Below are 22,024 nucleotides of genomic sequence, written 5' to 3'. Positions count from 1 at the left end.
CGGCGCCCCCCGCGCGGCGCGGGGAGGGACCGCTCCTCCCCGGAATGATGTCAGCCTGGCCGGCCGCGGCCCCCGCCTCCCCCGGCGGCTCCGGCCCTGCCTCCCCGGGGAGGCGGCGGCGGCGGCGGCGGTGCCGGGATGGCCCGGGCCGGTGGGGCGGCGGCGGCGGCGGCGGGGCGGCGGCAGCGAGCGCTGCTGCTGCTCATGGTGCTGCTGCCCGAGCCGGGCCGCCGGGGCCGGGCCGGGGGGCGGCGGAGGCGAAGGGGGGGAGAGGGCGGTGATGGCGTTCCCGGGACCCCCGGGCCGCCCCCCGTTCGTCCGCTGCTGCTCTTGCTGCCGCTGCCGCCGCCGCCGCCGCTGCCTCCGCCCCGCTCCTCCGCCGCCGCCGCCGCCCGCCCGGTAACGGAACCGAGCCCCCGCCCCCGGCTGGGCCCCCCCGAGCCGCCTCCACTCCTCCCCTGCGCCTCGGCCGTCCCTCCCTCCCTCCCTGCCTGCCTCCTTCCCTCCTTCCCTCCCTCCCTGCGAGCCTCCATCCCTCCGGTGCCGCGCTCCATCCCCCCGCTCCTCCTTCTCCGAGGCTCCCTCCATCCCTCCCTTTGCCGCGCTCCATCCCTCCACTCCTCCTCCTCCGGGCCTTCCTCCACCCCTCGTCTCCCTCCTTCCATCCCTCCCTCCCTCCCTCCCTCCCTCCACCCCTCCTCTCTCTCTCTCTCTCTCTATCTCCATCCCTCCCTCCATCCTTCTACTCCTCCTCCGGGCCTCCCTCCATCCCTCCCTCCGCCGCGCTCCATCCCTCCACTCCTCCTCCGAGCCTCCCTCCCTCCTTCCTCCCCATCCCTCCCTCCACTCCTCCCTCCCTCTCCCCCCCGCGTCTCCCCCCGCCCCTTCCCCTCCCCTCACTTGACTCCGGGGCTCCTCCAGCTCCAACTTCTCGGGCTCTGCCCCCTCCCGCCCCCTCCTCCCTCCCCTCGAACCTTACCCCCCCCCCCCCCCCCCTTTCCTTCTCCCCCTCCTTCTCCCCCTCTCTCCCTCCCTCCGCAGATGCCGCTTCCCCGGCGGTCGGGACGGCGGCCCCCGGCACCTGCCCGGTGCTGAGCCCGGGGGGGGGAAGGGGGAGGTTCCGGGGGTCCCCCTGAGCCCCCCGGTCATGTTCCCGGTGCAGGAGGCTCTGCCCCGGGGGGGAGTCCCCATGAAGGAGGAGCCGCTGAGCGCGGGGCTCCCCGCCGGCCGCTGGCTGCAGGGCACCGGCATCCTGGACGCCAGCACGGCGGCGCAGAGGTAAGGGGACAGCTCGGGGACAGCTCGGGGACAGCTCGGGGACAGCTCGGGGAGAACCCGGGGACAGCTCGGGGGCTCCGGGCGCTGTGGGATGGATGCAACCCGAGCTCCGCGGGCATCCCCGGGGTGCTCTGCCGGGCATCCCGGGCTCCGTGGGGCGTCCCGAGCTCGGTGGGTATCCCGGGTTCCACGGGAATTCCAGGAGCTGTGGGCATCCCGGGGATTCTGGGCATTCCAGGGCTCTGGATATCCCGGCTTCCGTGGGCATCCCGCGGGCTTCGGGCATTCCAGTGGCTGTGGGTATCCCAGGGATGTGGATGTGGCAGGCTCTGTGGGCATCCCAAATTCCACGGGCATCGTCCCAGGCTCTGCTGATATCCCAAATTCCACGGGCATCATCCCAGGCTCCGCAGCCCTCCCGGGCACTGCGGTCATTCCCGGACTTTGGGAGTGTCCTGGGATCCACGGACATTCCAGGTCCTGTGGGCATTGCTGGTTCCGTGGCCGTTCTGTTGACCTGGGTCCCACGGGCTCCGCGGGCATCCCAGGATGTTCCCCCCCACCCTTTATTTTTGTTTATTTTTTTTTTCCCCCTGGGATTCCTCGGGCCTCTGGATATCCCTATCCCAGTACCCTGGGCATTCTGGGATCCCCGTGGATTTCAGCTGCCAGGGGTTTGTGCCAACGGGAATGGGATCTGTGTCCATTCCCTGCCCTTTTCCAGGGGGGTTCGAATCCCATTCCCTGCTCTTTTCCAGGGGGGGTTCAAATCCCATTCCCTGGCTTTCCTGAGGGGCTCAAATCCCATTCCCTGCCCTTTTCCAGGGAGGTTCAAATCCCATTCCCTGCCCTTTTCTGGGGTTCAAATCCCATTCCCTGCCCTTTTCTGGGAACTCAAATCCCATTCCCTTCCCTCCTCAGGTCCTCAGTGTCCCCTGTCCCTCTCTCCCACCTGTGCCCACAGGGGTCAGTGCCACCCCTGTCCCCTGTCCTGCTGTCTGCTCTGCGAGTTTTGGGGTGTCCCTAAGGGGTCACCGAGGCCATGGTGGCTCCCCTGGGGTACCCCCAAAACTTTGGGATGTTGGAAAACCTCAGGGAACTCAGCCACACACACCTCAAAGGGACTCCAGCACGGTGACAGCCATCCCCGGTGGTGACAATGTGGAGCTGAGGGAGGGGGTGGCCTTGTCCCTGCGTCCCCAAAAACTCCCCGGGACCCCTGCAGGGGACAGAGGGACACACCTCTGGTGGCAGCTGGGCGTGTGCCACCGTGCTGGCAGTGCCACGCGTGGGGACACCCGGTTGGGGGGGCAGGTTAAAACACCAGTGTCACTCCCACGGGTGTCCCCATAGCCACCGCAGTGTCCCCAAGGGGGTTGGCACCGGGGTCCTGCATTGTGTGGTGGCATCCAGGACCTCCCAAACCTCCCCTCCCGCGAGTCCCCGCGGCCACCACGATGTCCCCAAGAGGTTGGCACCCCCACCTGAGGTCCCACAGGGGGTCCCTGGGTGACGCACGCGGGGTCCCCACCCGTGGGTGGCATCCAGGACCCTCTAAACCCTCCCGCGTGTCCCCGCGGCCACCACGATGTCGCCAAGGGGTTGGCACCGAGGTCTGGGGTCTCCCCGAAGGTGCGGGGTGTCCCACGCGGTGTCCCCGCTGTGGGGTGGGGTCCCCAAGCCCCCCGAGCCCCCCCCAGGAGCCGCTTTAGGGCCGTGCCCGGGGCCGCCGCTTTCCTGGAAGCGCCGGGGCCGCGGCTGCTTGGAAATGCTTGATTGCCTTTAATAATTAATTAACGCGCCGGGCGGGGCTGGCAGCGCGGGAGGGGGACACGGCGGGGGACAGCGGGGACAGCCGGAGCCACACACCCACCCCCCCCTCGTGTCACCGAGCCGATTCTGGGGGGCGCCGAGGGGAATTTTTGGGACTGGAAGGAGCCGCGGACGCCGCTGTCCCGTTATAGGGAGGGGTGGGGACAGTGAGGGGACAGAGGTGTCCCCGCGGGGGTGGCACCCTGAGAGCAAAGCCACCAGCAAGGGGAGGGGACAAGGGACACGTCGCGGTGTCCGCAGCAGGTGTGGGGACATGACGTGACCCGTTTGTGGTGGCCGCGCGCAGGTATTGTCACCTCCCCAGGTGTGGCCCCTGGGGACAGTTTGAGACCCCCCAGGATCAGCTGAAGGATCTTTTCCTCTGTCACGTCACGGAGAAATGTCCCCAGAGTGTCGCCAGTGTCCCCAGGGGCTGGGCTGGCGCGTGGCGGGGGGGACACCGAGGGGACAGGCGACACGGTGACAGTGACGGGAACTGTGCTAGGGCCATCGACCCTGAAGTGGCTCTGCTGTCGCTGTCCTGTCACCCCGGGTGTCGGGCCAGGGACAGCAGCGGTGACACCAGAGGTGGCACTGAGGGATGACAGCGCGGGTGGCTTGGGCGGGGAGGGCTCGGGGATGTCCCCACCCTGTCCCCTTCTGTCCCTCGTGTCCCCGATGCCAGGGACAGGTGATGCTGCTGGTGCTGGCAGTGTCCCCAAATGTGTCCCCTACCTTGGACAGGGACAGGGTGCTGGGTGTCCCCCTCACGGGGTGCTGGGGACAGGCTGGTGGCCTTGGGGACAATGTGGTGGCCCCAGGGACAGGGTGCTGCAGGTTTTGGGGAGCAGGGTGCCAGGGGTCCTACAGAAGGGTGCTGGGGGTCCAAAGGACTGGATTTTTGGATTTTGGAATTTTGGGATTCTGGGAAGAGGTGCTGGGGATCCAAAGGAGGAGTTTTTGGGGCTCCTGGTAATGGGGGTTTTGGGCTGTGGGTGTCCCATGGAGGTTTTTGGGGATAATGGGGTGCGGGCGGTTTCCGGTGCTGGGGATCCCCAGGATTTGGGTTCTTGGGGATGGGGGTCCTGGGAATGGGGTGCTGAGTGTCCCCAGGATCAGGATGGGGTGCTGGGGGTTTCTGGTTCTGGGGGTCCCCAGGTTTGGGATTCTCAGGAATGGGGATCCCCAGGACGGGGAGCTGGGAGTTCCGGGGGTCCCTGGGACTGGGGTTCTCGGTGCTGGGGTCCCTGGGATGGGGTACTGGGGGTCCCCCGGATTTGAGTTCCCGGGGATGTGGATCCCCAGGATTGGGATGCTTGAGGATGGGGATCCCCCGGATTTGGGTTCTTAGTGCTGGGGATCCCCAGGATTAGGATTCTCAGGAATGGGGATCTCCAGGGTTGGGATTTTTGGTGCTGGGGATCCCCAGGATTTGAGTTCTTGGGAATGGGGATCCCCAGGACTGGGATTCTCGGGAATGGGGATCTCCAGGATTGGGATTTTTGGTGCTGGGGGTCCCCAGGATTTGAGTTCTTGGAATGGGGATCTCCAGGATTGGGATTTTTGGTGCTGGGGATCCCCAGGATTTGAGTTCTTGGGAATGGGGATCTCCAGGATTGGGATTTTTGGTGCTGGGGATCCCCAGGATTTGAGTTCTTGGGAATGGGCATCCCCAGGACTGGGGTCCTTGGGAGTGTGGATGCCCAGGATTGGGATTCTTAGGGATGGGGATCTCCAGGATTTGCGTTCTCGAGGATGGGTGTCCCCAGGATGGGGAGTTCCCAGCTCTGGGGTTCTCCGCGATGGGAGTTGTGGTCCTGAGGGGTCCCCGTGACGTGGCGCCGGGTTTCTGGCTGTCCCCTGCTGTCCCCCACACCGTGTGCTGTCACCTGTCGCGACAGCGGCGTGTCGCTGGCCCGCGCTCACTTCGAGAAGCAGCCCCCGGCCAACCTGCGCAAATCCAACTTCTTCCACTTCGTGCTGGCCATGTACGACCGGCAGGGCCAGCCCGTGGAGGTGGAGCGCACCTGCTTCATCGACTTCGTGGAGAAGGAGCGGGTGAGAAACCTCTCCCCCTCCTCCCCCCCCAAAAAAAAAAAAAAAAAAAAAAAAAAAAAAAGAAGCCAAAAGCACCTCCCCCAAAAAAAACCCAAAACCAACCCCAAAAAAACCCAAAAACCACCCCCCAAAAAAACCCCAAACCGTGCCCCAAAAATCCCCAAAACCACCTCCCCAAAAAAACCCAAAACCAACCCCAAAAAAACCTAAAACCACCCCCCAAAAACCCCAAAACCACCCCCAAAAAAACCTAAAACCAACCCCCAAAAATCCCCAAACCACTGCCCAAAAATCCCCAAACCACTGCCCAAAAATCCCAAAACCGTGCCCCAAAAAATCCCAAAACCGTGCCCCAAAAATCCCCAAAACCACCCCCCAAAAATCCCAAAACCAACTCGCAAAAATCCCAAAACCACCCCCTCCAAAAAACCCCAAAAAACCCCAAAACCACCCCCCAAAAATCCCAAAACCACCCCCCCAAAAAACCCCAAAACCACCCCCCAAAAATCCCAAAACTACCACCTCCTAAAAAAAGTCAAAACTACCCCCCCAAAAAAAACCCCAAAACCACGGCCAAAAAACACCCCAAAACCACCTCCCCAAAAAAAAAATCCCGAAACCACCCCCCCAAAAAACCCAGAACCACTCCCGAGAAAAACGCCAAAACCACCCCTCAAAAAACTCCAAAACTCCCCCCCCAAAAAATGCAAAAAAAAAAAAACTCCTGCAAAAAAACCCAAAACCATCCCAAAACCACGGCCAAAAAAACCCCAAAACCACGGCCAAAAAAAACCCCAAACCATGGCCAAAACACCACTCCAAAAAAACCCAAAAAAACCCCAAAAACAACGGCCGAAAAAACCCCAAAACCACTGCCAAAAAACCCCCAAACCATGGCCAAAACACCACTCCAAAAAAACCCCAAAAACCACGGCCAAAAAAACCCCAAAACCACTGCCAAAAAACCCCAAACCATGGCCAAAACCACCCAAATAACCCCAAATCCACCCCTCCAAAAACCACCCTTAAACCACCCCAAAAAGCCCCAAAACCACCCACCCAAAAAACCCCACCAAAAAAAACCCCAAAAACCACCCCCCAAAAAAAACCAACCCCAAAAAAACCCACCCCAAAACCACCCCCCTAAAATAAACAAAAAAAAAAAATCTCAAAACTGCCCCAAAAACCCCCAAATCACCTCCTAAAATTTAATTTTGGGGGGTCCGGAGGGGAATTTGGGGTGGTCAAGGGTGAATTTGGGGAGGGGGGGTGGGGTCAGGAATTTGGGGGGGTTCTGGGGGTGGATTTTGGGGGGTCCTGGCGGGGATTTGGGGCGGATTTTGGGGGCGTCCTGGGGGGGATTTGGGGCGGTCATGGAGGGGAATTGAGGGGGGGGGTGTCAATGCTGAATTTTGGGGGTTCAGGGGTGGATTTTGGGGGGGACCTGGGCGGGAATTTGGGGGGTCCTGGAGTAGGAGTTTGGGGGGTCCTGGGGTGGATTTTGGGGGGTCCTGGGGTGGGAGTTTGGGGGGTCCTGGGGTGGATTTTGGGGGGACCTGGGGGTGGATTTTGGGGGGTCCTGGGGTGGGAGTTTGGGGGGTCCTGGAGTGGTTTTTGGGGCGACCTAGGGTGGATTTTGGGGGGTCCTGGAATGGGAATTTGGGGGGTCCTGGGGTGGATTATAGGGGGTCCTGGGGTGGATTTTGGGGGGTCCTGGGGGTGGATTTTGGGGGGTCCTGGAGTGGGAATTTGGGGGGGTTAATGGGGAGGGAATTGGGGGGGATCAAGGATGGATTTTTGGGGTGGTCCTGGGGGTGGATTTTGGAGGGTTGTGGAGTGGCGATTTGGGGCCGCCAAGGCTGAATTTTGGGGTGGTTCAGGGGTGGATTTTTGGGGGGTCCTGGAATAGGAGTTTGGGGGGTCCTGGGGTGGATTTTGGGGGGTCCTGGAGTGGGAGTTTGGGGGGGGTTCATGGGGATGGATTGAGGGGGGGTCAAGGACGGATTTAGGGGGGTCCTGTGGGGGAAGTTTGGGGGCTTCTGGAATGGGAATTTGGAGTGATCAAGGCTGAATTTTGGGGGGGTTACAGGTGGATTTCGGGGGGGGGGGGGAATTAGGGGGGGTTCATGGGGAGGGAATTTGGGGAGGGGTTCATGGGGGAGGGATCAAGGATGGATTTTTGGGGGGTCCTGGGGGTGGATTTTGGAGGGTTGTGGAGTGGGGATTTGGGGCCACCAAGGCTGAATTTTGGGGGTTCAGGAGTGGATTTTGGGGGGTCCTGGAGTGGGAGTTTGGGGGGGGTTCATGGGGGTGGATTTTGGGGGGTCCTGGGGGTGGATTTTGGGGGGTCCTGGAGTGGGAATTTGGGGGGGGGGGTTAATGGGGAGGGAATTGGGTGGGAGTCAAGGATGGATTTTTGGGGTGGTCCTGGGGGTGGATTTTGGAGGGTTGTGGAGTGGCGATTTGGGGCCGCCAAGGCTGAATTTTGGGGTGGTTCAGGGGTGGATTTTTGGGGGGGTGACCAGGAGGGTGTGGAGGGGACATGGAGTGACCACCTGACGGCTCCCCGGTGAATTTTGTCCCCACCCCTGTTGAAGGAGCAGAACGGGGAGAAAACCAACAATGGGATCCATTACCGGCTGCAGCTGCTCTACAGCAACGGTGGGAGCGGGGATTTTGGGGTTGGGGGGGGGTAATGCGGATCCCGGGAGGATTTTGGGGTGTCCCCAAAGGGGAGGTGACAAGCGGGGTGACCCTCCCTGGTGTCCCCGCAGGGCTCCGCACCGAGCAGGATTTGTACGTCCGCCTCATTGACTCCATGTCCAAGCAGGTACCGAGACCCCAAAAATCCCCCCAAAATCCCCCACCCCCCGCTCCGCTCCCCTCCCCGAGGGGAAACATCTGGATGTCGCTGCGGCCACATCTGGGCGGGGAGGTGGAGCCGGGAGCGCCTCCCTGGTGCCACCCCGGTGTCGCCGCTGTCCCCTCGGTGTCCCCTCCAGGCCATCATTTACGAGGGGCAGGACAAGAACCCCGAGATGTGCCGGGTGCTGCTGACCCACGAGATCATGTGCAGGTGGGTTTGGGGACACCTGGGGAAGGTGACACGAGTGTCCCCAGGGTCGCTTTAGTGCCCGCTCGTGGTTGCTGACCCCATGTTAATTAACGAGCCGAGCCAGCGCCGCTGATTAACGACAGGGGACAGGGGGACTGCGGGTGGGGACCCGCGTTCGTGGTTGGGGACTGCGGGTGGCCCTGCTGTGTCCCCCGGGGGGGACATGGAGCCCCGTGGGGTGACAGGGACGGGTCCCCAACCCCTTCAGAGCCACCCGGGGGTGACACGGAACGCCCCCGAATCTGTCCCCAATCCCATAAAGAGGTGGAAAAGTGACACCCCAGAGTGTCCCTGTGCTGGTGTCCCCTCTGTCCCCACCGCTGCGTGGCGGAGCGGTCCGAGGGGGGCACATGGGGACCCGGCGTGTCCCCCCCGGCGTTTGGGGGTCCCTCAGCCCTCGCTGTCCCCTGATGTCACCTCCTGTCCCCGTGTCCAGCCGCTGCTGTGACAAGAAGAGCTGCGGGAACCGGAACGAGACCCCCTCGGACCCCGTCATCATCGACAGGTGCTGGTGACACTGGGGACACACACTGCGGACATCGGGGAATATCGGGGGACCCCCGACACCTCACGGCGACCTGAGGGAGAGTGGCAGCCACCGGGGTTGTCCCCAAGCTTGGGGACACGATGCTGATGAGCCAAGGGACAGCACAGGGCACTCCGGGTGTCGCCAGGGGGTGACAGCGGTGACAGATGTCATCATCAATAATGGAGGTGCCACCGGCGCTTTGGGGACATCCCAGGGTGGCCGTGTCCCCATCCCTGAGGCCACCGTGGTCCCTCTGTCCCTGACCCCACCGGGGTCCTCCTGCCTGTCCCGGTGTCACCTCCTTGGTGCCACCAAGCCAAGTCCGGGGGGGTCGGGGGGGTCGGGACCACGATCCCCTTGTCACTGTCCCCTTGCCACTGTCCCCTTGCCACTGTCCCCGTGTCCCCTCTGGTGTCCTGGGGCTGTCCCCACCATGGTGCTTTTGGGGTGCCCCCTGGGGAGGTGACACTGCAAGTGTTGGTGGCAGTGTCCTAAATGTCCCGAATGTCCCTGAGTCCCCCCCTCAGCCTCAGGACTTTGGGGGGAGGGGGGGGGGCGGGGCGGGTCACCCAGGTGTGTCCCCAATCTGTCCCCCCTATTCCCAGAACTTTTGGGGTGTCCCCAGTCTTCCCCCAAGGGCTTTTGGGGTGTTCCCAACCTCCTCTTCCCTTTCCCAGCACTTTTTGGGGGGTCACGCAGGGCCAGGAGTGTCCCTGAACCCCAGTCCCCATCCCCATCACTTTTGGGGTGTCACCCAGGGTTTTTGGGGGGTCAGGCATGGCCAGGTATGTCCCCAACCTGCCCCAGGGCTTTTGGGGTGTCCTCAACCTCTCTCCCCATCCCCAGAATTTTGGGGTGTTCCCTGTCCCCACTTCTAGGTGGTCACCTAGTTCCAGGCATGACCCCAACCTACCCCAGGACTTTTGGGGTGTCCCCATTCCCCTGTCCCATCCCCACCACTTTTGGAGGTCACGCAGGGCCAGCCGTGTCCCCAACCTATCCACCCATCCCCAGAACTTTTGGGGTGTTCCCATTTCCCTGTCCCCACTCCCAGCACTTTTGGGGTATCCCCATCCCCCTGTCCCCATCCCTGTCACTTTCGGGGTGTCCCCATCCCCCTGTCCCCATCCCCAGGACTTTCGGGGTGTCCCCATCCCCCTGTCCCCATCCCCAGGACTTTCGGGGTGTCCCCATTCCCCTGTCCCCATCCCCGTCACTTTCGGGGTGTCCCCATCCCCCTGTCCCCATCCCTGTCACTTTCGGGGTGTCCCCATCCCCCTGTCCCCATCCCCAGGACTTTCGGGGTGTCCCCATCCCCCTGTCCCCATCCCCCTATCCCCATCCCCAGGACTTTCGGGGTGTCCCCATCCCCCTGTCCCCATCCCCCTGTCCCCATCCCTGTCACTTTCGGGGTGTCCCCATCCCCCTGTCCCCATCCCCCTGTCCCCATCCCTGTCACTTTCGGGGTGTCCCCATTCCCCTGTCCCCATCCCCGTCACTTTCGGGGTGTCCCCATCCCCCTGTCCCCATCCCCGTCACTTTCGGGGTGTCCCCATCCCCCTGTCCCCATCCCCCTGTCCCCATCCCCATCACTTTCGGGGTGTCCCCATTCCCCTGTCCCCATCCCCGTCACTTTCAGGGTGTCCCCATCCCGCTGTCCCCATCCCCATCACTTTCGGGGTGTCCCCATCCCCCTGTCCCCATCCCCGTCACTTTCGGGGTGTCCCCATCCCCCTGTCCCCATCCCCCTGTCCCCATCCCCGTCACTTTCGGGGTGTCCCCATCCCCCTGTCCCCATCCCCATCACTTTCGGGGTGTCCCCATCCCCCTGTCCCCATCCCCCTGTCCCCATCCCCAGGACTTTCGGGGTGTCCCCATCCCCCTCTCCCTATCCCCAGGACTTTCGGGGTGTCCCCATCCCCCTGTCCCCATCCCCGTCACTTTCGGTGGGTCACGCAGGGCCAGCCGTGTCCCCAAGGCTCCCGCGGAGCCCCCCCTGTCCCCCGTGTCCCCGTGTCCCCCCCCCGGGCCAGCCCCGCTGGTTTGAGAGCGCGCTAAGTGCCCCTCTCGCGGCGTTAATCAAATTACCCGGCAGCGAAAATTGACGCTTCTCATTAATTAGCCACGATTATGCTAATTGCGCATTCAAATTTATGCGCCGCGAGCAGAAGGTGCTCGGCAGCGGCGCCGGGCATTTGCATATTCAATGGTAATTAGCCATGCTAATTAATGCGCCGGGCCCGTATTTTTAACTCGCGGGGCTTCAGCCCCAGCCCCCCCCACCTGGAGCCGGGATTTGGGGGATTTAGGGGAAGCTTTGGGGTTTTTTGGGGGGGGGTTTTGGGTACCCCTCCCCTGCCGTGCTGTCCCGGGGATGGTGAGGGCGTTTTCCCGGCGTTTTCCCGGCGTTTTCCAGCTTTTTCCTTGGCCTGATTAGCACCCGCGGGGCGGGAATGAGATTCTGGGAATGGGGGGAATAGGGGGACCCCCCCCCACCTTTTCCTGTCTTGTCCCATAGGGTGGGACCCCCTTTCTGTAGGGTCGGGACCCCCTCCGTGTGAGATCCCTTTTGCCTGGGATCCCCTTTTTATGGGATCCCTCTTTTCCATAGGGAGCCCCTCGTTCTGGGGTCCTCCTTTTCCATGGGGTCCTAGAAATGGGACCCCTTTTAGTGGGATTTCCTTTTTTTTTTGGGATCCTTCTTTTCCATGGGGAGCCCCTAGCTGTTAGATCCCCCTTTTCCATAGGGTCCTCTGAATGTGACCCTTTTTTTGGGATCCCTTTTTTTTTGGGATCTCCTTTTTTTGGGTTCACTCCTTTTCCATGGGATCCTCTCTCCCCATGACCCCTCCCTCCGTGGGATCCTCTAAATGAGACCCCTTTTTGTGGGATTTCCCTTTTTGTGGGATTCCCCTTTCCATGGGATCCGCTCATCCATGGGAACCCTTTTTTTTTTGTAGGATCCCCTTTTTCCATGGGATCCCCACACCATGGGACCTCCTTTTCCCAGAACCCCCTTTCTGTGGGACCCTTTTTTTTGGTGGGATCCCCATTTCCTAGGATCCCCTTTTTTTTTTTTTGTGGGATCCCCTTACCCTGGGACCCCTTTTCCATGGGATCATCCCCTCCGTGGCAACTCCTTGCTGTGGGATTCCCTCCCTATGAGATCCCTTTTTGTGGGATCCCCTCATCCATGGGGTCCCCTGATTTGTGGGATTCCCTTTTTTGGGGGATCTGCTCATCCATGGGAGCCCTTTTTTTTGCGGGATCCCTTTCCCTGGGACCCCCTCTCTGTAGGACCGACTTTCCCTGGAACCCCCTTTTCTGTGGGATCCCCTTTCCATGTAACCCCTTTTTATTGTGGGATCCCTGGGACCCTTTTTCCTCTGGGACCCTTTTTTTTTGCTGGGATCCTTTTTTTTGTGGGATCCCTCTCTCCCTGAGACCCCTTTTCCATGGGACCCCCTTTTTGTAGGATCCCCTTTCCCTGGGACCTCCTTTTGTGGGATCCCCCTTTTCATGGGACCCCTTTTCCGTGGGATCCCCATTCCCTGGGATCCCCTTTTTGCAATACCCCCTGTCTGTGGGACCCCCTTTCCATGTAGCCTGTTTTTGTGGGACCCCTTTTTCCATGGGATCCCAGTTTTTATGGGATCCCCTTTTTGAAGGATCCCTTTTTTTGTGGGACCCCCCCCTTTCCATGTCACCAGGTTTTTTTTTTTTTTTGGTAGGATCTCCTTTTTCTGGGACCCCCTTTTTAACGGGATCCCAGTTTTTATGGGATCCTCTTTTCGTGGGACCCCATTTCCATGTAACTCCTTTTTTTTGTAGGATCCCCATTCCCTGGGATCCTCCTCCATGTCCCCCCAGCCTGACCCAGTCCCCCAGATGTCCCCAAACCCCATGGGTGACCCCAGGGATGGGCCCAGGCGTCCCAATTATCCCAGGTGTCCCAGTGTCACCTCCAGTGGGATGGGGACAGGATGGGGACAGTGGGATGGGGACACTGGGATGAGGACAGGATGGAGACAGGGAGGGACAATGGGATGGGGACATTGGGATGGGGGCACTGGGATAGGGACAGTGGGGACAGTGGGGTGGGGACACTGAGATGGGACAGTGGGATGGGGACAGGACGGGACAGTGGGATGGGGATGGGGACAGGGAGGGACAATGGGATGGGGACAGAGAGACAGTGGGATGGGGACATTGGCATGAGGACAAAGTGGGGACAGTGGGGTGGGGACACTGAGGTGGGACAGTGGGATGGGGACAGGACGGGACAGTGGGATGGGGACAGGACGGGACAAAGGGACAGGACGGGACAGTGGGATGGGGACATTGGGATGGGACATGGGAATGGGGACAGTGGGATGGGGACAGGAGGGGATGGAGACCGAAGATGGGGACAGGATGGGAACACTGGGATGGGGACAGGGAGGGACATTGGGATGGGGACAGGACGGGACAGTGGGATGGGGACATTGGGATGGGACATGGGAATGGGGACAGTGGGATGGGGACAGGATAGCACAAGGGGATGGGGACAGCAAGGGACAGTGGGGTGGGGATAGGAGGGGATGGAGACAGAAGATGGGGACAGGATGGGAACACTGGGATGGGGACAGGAAGGGACACTGGGATGGGGATGGGGACAGGGAGGGACACTGGGATGGGGACAGGGTGGGATATTGGGATGGGGACACTGGGATGAGACAGTGGGATGGGGACAGGAAGGGACACTGGGATGGGGAACGGGGACAGGGAGGGACACTGGGATGGGGACAGGGTGGGATACTGGGAAGGGGACACTGGGATGAGACAGTGGGATGGGGACAGGAAGGGACACTGGGATGGAAGAGGGACATTGGGATGGGGACAGCGGGATGGGGACAAGAAGGGACACTGAGATGGGGGACAGTAGGGACAATGAAGGGGTGGTGACAAGACGGGGACAAGAATGAGGACGCCGGGATAAGGGACAACATAGGGACATATTTTTTTGTCACCCCCTTGCCCGATTTTTTTTTTTTTTTCTCCCCCTCCATCCCAGGTTTTTCCTCAAGTTTTTCCTCAAGTGCAACCAGAACTGCCTGAAAAACGCCGGAAACCCTCGGGACATGCGGCGCTTCCAGGTGACATTTGGGGACATCAAAAGGGGTGGGGACGACCCCATAAAGGGATGCAGGCGACCCCAAAAAGATTTCCCAAAGGGGGTCGAGGGGAATTGGGGACTCGATTCCCCCCATTCGGGGGGAATCGAGTCCCCAATTCCCCTCGACCCCCTTTGAAAATCCCAAATCCACCTTATATTAAAAAAAAAAAAAAAAAAAAACAAAACCCAAATCCGCCTTGAAAACCCCAAAATCTCCGCCCCTCCTCCTCCCCCCTACCCGGTCGCAGCTGGGTCCTGGTTCCCCCCCCCCCCTTCGAGGTTCATCAGGGCTCGGTAATAACGAGATGTTAATTGTGACATTTCGGTGATTAACGACCCCATTTGCATCGCGGCATCGGCGGCGGGAGAGCGGCGGGGGGAAAAAATGGGAAAGTGGGGGGGGGGGGGTGGGAATTGTAGGATTAGGGGGAATGGGGAGCGGGGGGGGGGGGGGGGGGTTCGGTTTTAGGGGATGGTTGTGGTCCTAAAAGGGGGTTTGGGGTCTTCTGGGGAGGGTGAGGAGGTCTTTGAAAGGGTGGCCCTAAAAGGGGTTTGGGATCCTTTTGGGGGGGATGAACCCTGGGGAGAATTTGGGGGGGTGACCCTAAAAGGGGTTTGGGGTTCCCTGGGGAGAATTTGGGGGGGTGACCCTAAAAGGGGTTTGGGGTTCCCTGGGGAGAATTTGGGGGGGTGACCCTAAAAGGGGTTTGGGGTTCCCTGGGGAGAATTTTGGGGGGTTTGGGAGGTGACCCTAAAAGGGGTTTGGGGTTCCCTGGTGAGAATTTGGGGGGTTGGGGGTGGCCCTAAAATGGATTTGGGGTTCCCTGGGGAAAATTTTGGGGGGTTTGGGGGTGGCTCTAGAATGGATTTGGGGTTCCCAGGGGAGAATATGGGGGGTTTTAGGGGTGGCCCTAAAATGGATTTGGGGTTCCCTGGGGAAAATTTTGGGGGGTTGGGAGGTGGCCCTAAAAGGGGTTTGGGGTTCCCTGGGGAGAATTTTGGGGGCTTGGGGGGTGACCCTAAAAGGGGTTTGGGGCTCCCAGGGGAGAATTTGGGGGTTTGGGGGGGTGGCCCTAAAATGGATTTGGCGTTCCCTGGGGAGAATTTGGGGGGCTTGGGGGGTGACCCTAAAATCCATTTGGGGTTCCCTGGGGAAAACTTGGGGGTTTGGGGGGGTGACCCTAAAAGGGGTTTGGTGTCCCCTGGGTGTCCCCTGGGTGTCCTGGGGGAAGCACTTCTGCAATCTGGGGGTCCCCTCGGGGGGCTTGGTGACCCCAGGATGTGGAGGCCACCCTCGGGCCACCCCTGTGACACTGCGGGGGCACCGCAGCCGACCCCCCTGTGGTGTGATAGGCACGGGGACACCATGGGGTCACCACGGGGACACCACACACAGTCCGCCTGTGGTGTGACAGGGGAGGTGACACCATGGGGACACCACAGGGACACCACAGCTGGCCACCCTCCGGTGTGACAAGGCTGTGACAGGGGAGATGACACCATGGGGACACCACACGCGGTCCCCCTGCGGTGGGGACAACAGGGGAGGTGACTTTGTCCCTTGTCCCCACAGGTGGTGGTGTCCACCACGGTGCACGTGGACGGCCACGTCCTGGCCGTGTCCGACAACATGTTCGTCCACAACAACTCCAAGCACGGCCGGCGCGCCCGGCGCCTCGACCCCTCAGAAGGTCAGGGGACACCTGGGGACATCCTGGGGACATGTGTTGAGACCTCCCCCACAGTGTGGCCTGCCACCCCTCAGGGTGATCCTTGTGTCCCCACCCTGCTGTCCCCAAGTGTCTCTGCCTGCCCACGGTTGGGTGTCCATGGGTGCTTCTGTTTGTCCCCACCCGTGTCACCCTGGTCACGCGTGCGTGTCCCTGGCCATGTGCGTGTGGCCACCTGTGGCTGTCCCCATTTGTGTCCACGTGTTCATGTGTCCATCCCATCCATACCCTCCTGTCCCCATCAGTGTCCCCATGTCCCCACGCCTGTGTGTCTGTCCCCACCCATGTCCATGTCTCCACTCCTGTCCCCGTGTCCCCATGCCTGTCCCTGTCCACGTCCCCACGTCTGTCCCTGCCCATGTCCCCATGCCTGTCCCTGTGTCCCCGTGCCCGTCCTCTCTTCCCTGCCCCCACACCACCACCCCCGAGCCTCCACCCCTCTGTGTCCCCTCCATCACTATCCCTGTCCCCTCCGTGTCCCCACCATCGCTGTCCCTGTCCCCTCCAGCAGCCACCCCCTGCATCAAGGCCATCAGCCCCAGTGAGGGCTGGACCACGGGCGGTGCCACCGTCATCGTCATCGGGGACAACTTCTTCGATGGCCTCCAGGTGCTCTTCGGCACCGTGCTGGTGTGGAGCGAGGTACGGGCACGGGTCCCGCGGGTGGCCTGGGGACAGCTTGGGGACGCCGCTGAGGCCGTGTCCCCCCCCCACCCCACCCCACAGCTCATCACCCCCCACGCCATCCGCGTGCAGACCCCCCCCCGGCACATCCCGGGGGTCGTGGAGGTGACGCTGTCCTACAAGGCCAAGCACTTCTGCAAGGGCGCGCCCGGACGCTTTGTCTACACCGGTGAGGGACGGGGACGGCGGGATTGGGGACAGGGATGGCAGGATTGGGGACGGGGACGGCGGGATTGGGGACAGGGATGGCAGGATTGGGGATGGGGATGGCAGGATTGGGGACGGGGACGGCGGGATTGGGGACGGGGATGGCGGGATTGGGGACGGGGATGGCGGGATTTGGGATGGGGACAGCGGGATTGGGGACGGGGACAGCCGGACTGGGGACAGCGGGATTTGGGATGGGGACAGCGGGATTGGGGACGGGGACAGCCGGACTGGGGACAGCGGGATTTGGGATGGGGATGGTGGTTTTGGGAACGGGGACAGCCGGACTGGGGACATTGGGATTGGGAATGGAGACAGCAGGTTTGGGATTGGCGGGATTGGGAACGAGGACAGCGGGATTGGGATGGGGACATTGGGATTGGGTTGGAGAGTCCTGGGATTGGGATAGAGACCACTGGGAACTGGATGTGGACATTGGGATTGCGACAGGGGACCTCATTGGGATTGGGACAGGTGGGAATGGGATGGAGAGTCCTGGGATTGAGGTGGGGACACCGGGGACTGTGACACACACTCATGGGTTGGGGACACAAACCCCTGGAAGGGGACAGAGCCCCCTGTGACAGTGCCACAGCCCCTGGGACAGTGACCCAGCCCCTTGGGACAATGTCCTAGTCGTCGGAAGGGGACAGTGACCACACGGTGTCCCCTGTCCCCAGCCCTAAACGAGCCCACCATCGATTATGGGTTCCAGCGGCTGCAGAAGGTGATCCCGAGACACCCCGGGGACCCCGAGCGCCTGCCCAAGGTAGGGGACAGGGACACCCCCGGGGGACAGGAGGGACACCTCCAGGGGGACAGGGACACCTCCACGGGGACAAGAGGGACACCCCTGGGGGACAGAAGGGACACCCCAAGGGGACAAGGGGGACAACCGTAGGGGACAGGAGTGACACCCTCAGGGGACAGGAGGGACACCCCCGGGAGACAAGGGGGACACCTCGGACACATGGGGGGTTCCCTGGCAGTGCCCCAAGGGCAAGGGACAGGGAGGGCGTGACAATTTTTGTGTCCCCCCGGTGTGGCAGAGCTTGGGGTAGGGAGGGACAAGGTGGGGTTGGGGACACAGGGGGAACACGGGGGGACATTGGGGACGCAGAATGGGGGAGCAGAGGGGTTCAAGGGGGGGACACAGGAGGGTCGCTGGGAGTGCAGGCCTCCCGAAGTGCCTGTCCCCTCCCCTGTCCCCTCGCTGTCCCCAGGAGGTGCTGCTGAAGCGCGCGGCCGATCTGGTGGAGGCACTTTATGGGGTCCCCCACAGCAGCCAGGTGTGTGGGACCCCCCCGGGACCCCCCACCCTGGGACCCGCCTCGGGTCCCCCTCCGCACCACATCTGGAAGGTCCCGGTCCCCTCCCCAGCCCCATTGTGGTCCCTGGGGAGGTGACACGAAGCTGGGACAGTCTCAGCCACACCCGGCCCACCCTGGGGTCACCCCAGGCTCTGTGGATGGTGGGGTGACACCGAGGGGTGGCACTGTGGGGTGGGACTGCAGGGAGCCATCAAGGAATGACAGTGAGGGGTGGCATGATGGGATGACACTGAGAGGTTACTCTGTAGGGTGGCACCATGCTGGAGGGTGACACCGAGGGGTGACACTGCGGGGCACCATCGAAGGGTGACAATGAGAGGTGACATTTTCAGGTGATGCTGTGCTGGAGGGTGACACTGTGGGGTGGCACGGAGAGATGACACTGTGGGGTGACACCAAGGAGTTACTCTGTGGGGTGGCACCATGCTGGAGGGTGACACCGAGGGGTGACACTGCAGGGTGATACTACCAGGTGACACTGAGGGGTGGCACTGCGGGATGTGGCAGTGCCACCCTCACTCGGTGACACCGCTGCCGTGTCCCCAGGACGTGCTGCTGAAGCGAGCGGCCGACGTGGCCGAGGCTCTGTACAGTGTCCCCAGGGCCCCCGCACATGTCACTGTCCCCTCCTTCGGTGGGGGACAGCTCGGCCTGGCCATGGGCGACTCCCCGCAGGGCTCCGAACAAGGTGCGCGGTGGCCTCGGGGTGGCGGGAGGGTTTTTGTCCCCTCCCTGGCTAATGCCACCGTGTCGCTGTCCCCTCCGGGCTGTGACCAAGGTTCGGAGTGGCCTGGGGGTGGCGGGAGGTTTTTTGTCCCCTCTCCCACTGGTGTCACCGTGTCGCTGTCCCCTCAGTGCTGTGACCAAAGTGCACGGTGGCCTCGGGATTGGGTGGGTGGGGGTGGTCCGGAGAGTCTTTGTCCCCTGCACAGGCGGTGCCACCGTGTCGCTGTCCCCGCAGGGTTCTCGCGCAGCCCCGGGACGCCCCCGGCACGGGGTTTCGGCCCCCCGGGCTCGGCCCCCCAGCAGGGCTTTGCCGGGGCCACCGGTGGCTTCGGCGGGGCCACCATGGCCGGGCTGGGGGTCCCCGGGTCCCCTCCGAGCTTCCTGAACGGCTCCACCGCCACCTCCCCCTACGCCAGTGAGTGACACACCCGGGGACACCGATGGGAGCAGGGGGGACGCGAGTTCCTGGGGGGGGCCTGGGGGTCCCCAAAGCCATGTGACAGCCCTGGGGGTGGGGGGTTCCTGAAGTCGTGGCTGGTCCCCAGCGGTCCCCAAAGTTAATGTGGGGTCCTTGGGGGTCCCCAGAGTCATGGGCCAGCCCTGTGGGGTCCCCAAAGTCATGTGACAACCTTGGAGTGTCCCCAAAGCCATCATTGAGGGTGAGAGAGGCAGTGGGGACATGGCCAGCTGAGGCAGGACAGCCCTGTCCCTGTCCCTGTCCCCATCCCTGTGCCTGTCCCTGTTCCCGTCCCTCTGCTTGTCCCCTTCCCTGTCCTGGCCCTGTTCCCATTCCTGTCCCTATCCCCCTCCTCATCCCTGTTCTGTCCCATCCCCGTCCCCATCCCTGTCCCATCCCCCTTCCCGTCCCCTCGTGGTGTCCCCTGGCCCCAGCCAAGCCGAGCCGTGTCCCCTCACGGTGGCACTGTCCCCTCAGTCCTGCCCGCCAGTCCCCCGCTGGGCACCTCGTCCGTCACTGTCACCTCTGGCCCGGGCACGGCCACCCCGCCCGGTGGCTTCTCCTTCTCGCCGGTGACGATGATCTCGGCCGTGAAGCAGAAAAGCGCCTTCGCCCCCGTGCTGCGGCCACAGGGCTCCCCCCCGCCCGCCTGCGCCAGCGCCCTGCAAGGTCAGACTGTCCCCAAGGCCACCAAGGCCACCAGGGTCTCTGACACCCAGCCCCGGGTGGCTCCTGCGCCGTGGAGTGTCCCCAGTGTCACCGCACTCCCGATGTCCCGTACATGGGAATGGTTGGGTCTGCCCTGTGCCACCCTTCTCACTCTCTTCTGGTGTCCCCACTGTCCCCAGGGTCCCTGACATCTGTCCTCAGGTGGCTCCTGCCCCATGGAGGGTTCCTGGTGTCACCGTGCCCCTTGTTCCTTTCTGGTTCTCTGGGAATGGTCAGGGCTCTGCTCTGTGCCACTCTTGTCCCTGTGTCCACCAGTGTCCTCAGTGTCCCCAAGGTCTGTGACATCTGTCCCTGGGTGGCCCTGCCCCACAGAGGGACCTCGGTGTCACTGCAGTCCTTGTCCCTGCCCGATGTCCTGCCTGTGGTCATGGTTGGGGCTGTGCTGTGCGACCCTGGGGCCTGTCCCCTCAGTGTCCCCAAGGTCCCCAGGGTCCCCAGTTCCCACCCCATGGATCCCCCTGCTCCATGGAGGGTTCCCAATGTCACTGCAATCCCTGCCTGACGTCCCTGCCCACGTGACACCCATACCTGGGGTTGTCCCATGCCACCCTCGTCCCTGTCCCGCTGTGTCCCCAGTGTCCCCTGGCTGACGCTGTCCTTATCCTGCCCAGATCCAGCTTTCGAGGACTCGGACAAATTCCATGCTCCGGCGCGGCCGCTCCAGGGATTGGCCTATTCCTAAGGACAGCGTGTCCGGAGGGGCTCCGGACCCCCCATCCCACCAGGACAGGAGCGGGGACAAGGACTGGGGACATCCCCGTCCCCTGTGCCCACCCCTCGCCTCCCTTCACAGCTGGGATGGCGCCAGGATGAGGGGACCCGGCCACCCAATGTCCCCACCCCGGGTGACCCCGGCCTGGCCTGGCTGAGGGGGGACTTGGGGAAATCCTGGAATGAGCCAAAATTCCTGGGTCTGGCCTTGGGAAGAGGCGGAGAGAGCCAGGAATGGGGGGCAGTGGAGGGCGCGGGATGGAGGTGCAGGGATGGGCAGGAGGGATGATCCAAGGTGGGATGGAAGTTCTGGAAAAAGATGGATGGTCCAAGGTGGGATGGAAGTTCTGGAATGGGATGGATGTTCCAAGGTGGGATGGGTGCTCTGGAATAGGAGGGTTGATCCAGGATGGGATAGATGTTCCAAGGTGGGATGGATGATCCAGATGGGATGGAAGCTCTGGAATGGGATGGATGTTCCAAGGTGGGATGGATGATCCAGGATAGGATGGACAGTCCAGGATGGGAGGGATGTTCTAGGTGGGATGGAAGCTCTGGAATAGGAGAGATGATCCAGGATGGGGTGGATGTTCCAAGGTGGGATGGATGTTCCAGGTGGGATGGATGATCCAGGTGGATGGGGTGATCCAGGAGTGGATGTTCCAAGGTGGGATGGGTGCTCTGGAATAGGATGGATGTTTCAAGGTGGGAAGGATGATCCAAAGTGGGGTGGAAGCTCCAAGATGGGATGGATGCTCTGGATTAGGATGGATACTCCAGGATGGGATGGATGATCCAGATGGGAGGGAAGCCCTGGAAAAGGATGGGTGATCCAAGTTGGGGTGGATGATCCAGGGTGGGATGGGTGCTCTGGAATAGGATGGATGCTCCAGGATGAGAGAGATCCTCTGGGGTGGGATGGATGCTCCTGAACAAGATGGATATTAAGGATTAGAGGGATGATCTGGGAAAAGATGGGTGATCCTGGGAAGGGAGGATGATCTGGAGTGGGAGGGATGGATGGATGGATGGAGGGATGGATGGATGGATGGATGGATGATGGATGGATGGATGGATGGATGGATGATGGATGGATGGATGATGGATGGATGGATGATGGATGGATGGATGATGGATGGATGGATGGATGATGGATGGATGGATGATGGATGGATGATGGATGGATGGATGGATGGATGGATGGATGATGGATGGATGATGGATGGATGGATGGAGGATGGATGGATGATGGATGGATGATGGATGGATGATGGATGGATGATGGATGGATGATGGATGATGGATGGATGGATGAGGGATGGGTGATGGATGATGGATGGATGATGGATGGATGGATGGATGGATGATGGATGGATGGATGATGGATGGATGGATGGATGATGGATGGATGGATGGATGATGGATGGATGATGGATGGATGGATGGAGGATGGATGGATGATGGATGGATGATGGATGGATGGATGGATGGATGATGGATGG

At 61.9% G+C, this 22,024-nt stretch overlaps 1 protein-coding gene across 2 annotated transcripts; it reads left to right on the top strand.

The window, feature by feature from the left end:
• Positions 1-138: 138 nt before the first annotated feature.
• Positions 139-20,493, top strand: LOC134044154 (transcription factor COE4-like). 2 transcript variants are annotated; one of them, XM_062493249.1, is made up of 17 exons: positions 139-399; positions 1,163-1,278; positions 4,992-5,148; positions 7,746-7,809; positions 7,923-7,978; positions 8,151-8,224; positions 8,700-8,768; positions 13,846-13,927; positions 15,521-15,638; positions 16,186-16,319; positions 16,404-16,530; positions 17,249-17,337; positions 17,792-17,857; positions 18,446-18,587; positions 18,861-19,040; positions 19,560-19,751; positions 20,423-20,493. In XM_062493249.1, exons 1-17 carry the CDS (start codon positions 139-141, stop codon positions 20,491-20,493), a joined length of 1,998 nt encoding a protein of 665 aa, XP_062349233.1. The 2 variants fall into 2 exon arrangements, with proteins under 2 accessions (XP_062349233.1, XP_062349234.1); XM_062493250.1 differs by lacking the exon at positions 139-399 and having other exon boundaries at positions 1,148-1,278; positions 16,189-16,319.
• Positions 20,494-22,024: the final 1,531 nt, after the last annotated feature.

The sequence above is a fragment of the Cinclus cinclus genome, chromosome 5 (assembly GCF_963662255.1).
Source record: "Cinclus cinclus chromosome 5, bCinCin1.1, whole genome shotgun sequence".
In the NCBI taxonomy this organism is placed as follows: Eukaryota; Metazoa; Chordata; class Aves; order Passeriformes; family Cinclidae; genus Cinclus; species Cinclus cinclus.
This window is presented reverse-complemented; position numbering and strand designations above follow the sequence as displayed.

Excerpts from the sequence above, each read along its gene's own strand:
- LOC134044154 (XM_062493249.1), top strand. The coding sequence starts at position 139 with ATGGCCCGGGCCGGTGGGGCGGCGGCGGCGGCGGCGGGGCGGCGGCAG. Across the intron at positions 17,338-17,791 it reads ACCCCGAGCGCCTGCCCAAG|GAGGTGCTGCTGAAGCGCGC; the intron begins GTAGGGGACAGG and ends CGCTGTCCCCAG. Across the intron at positions 19,752-20,422 it reads CTGCGCCAGCGCCCTGCAAG|ATCCAGCTTTCGAGGACTCG; the intron begins GTCAGACTGTCC and ends TATCCTGCCCAG.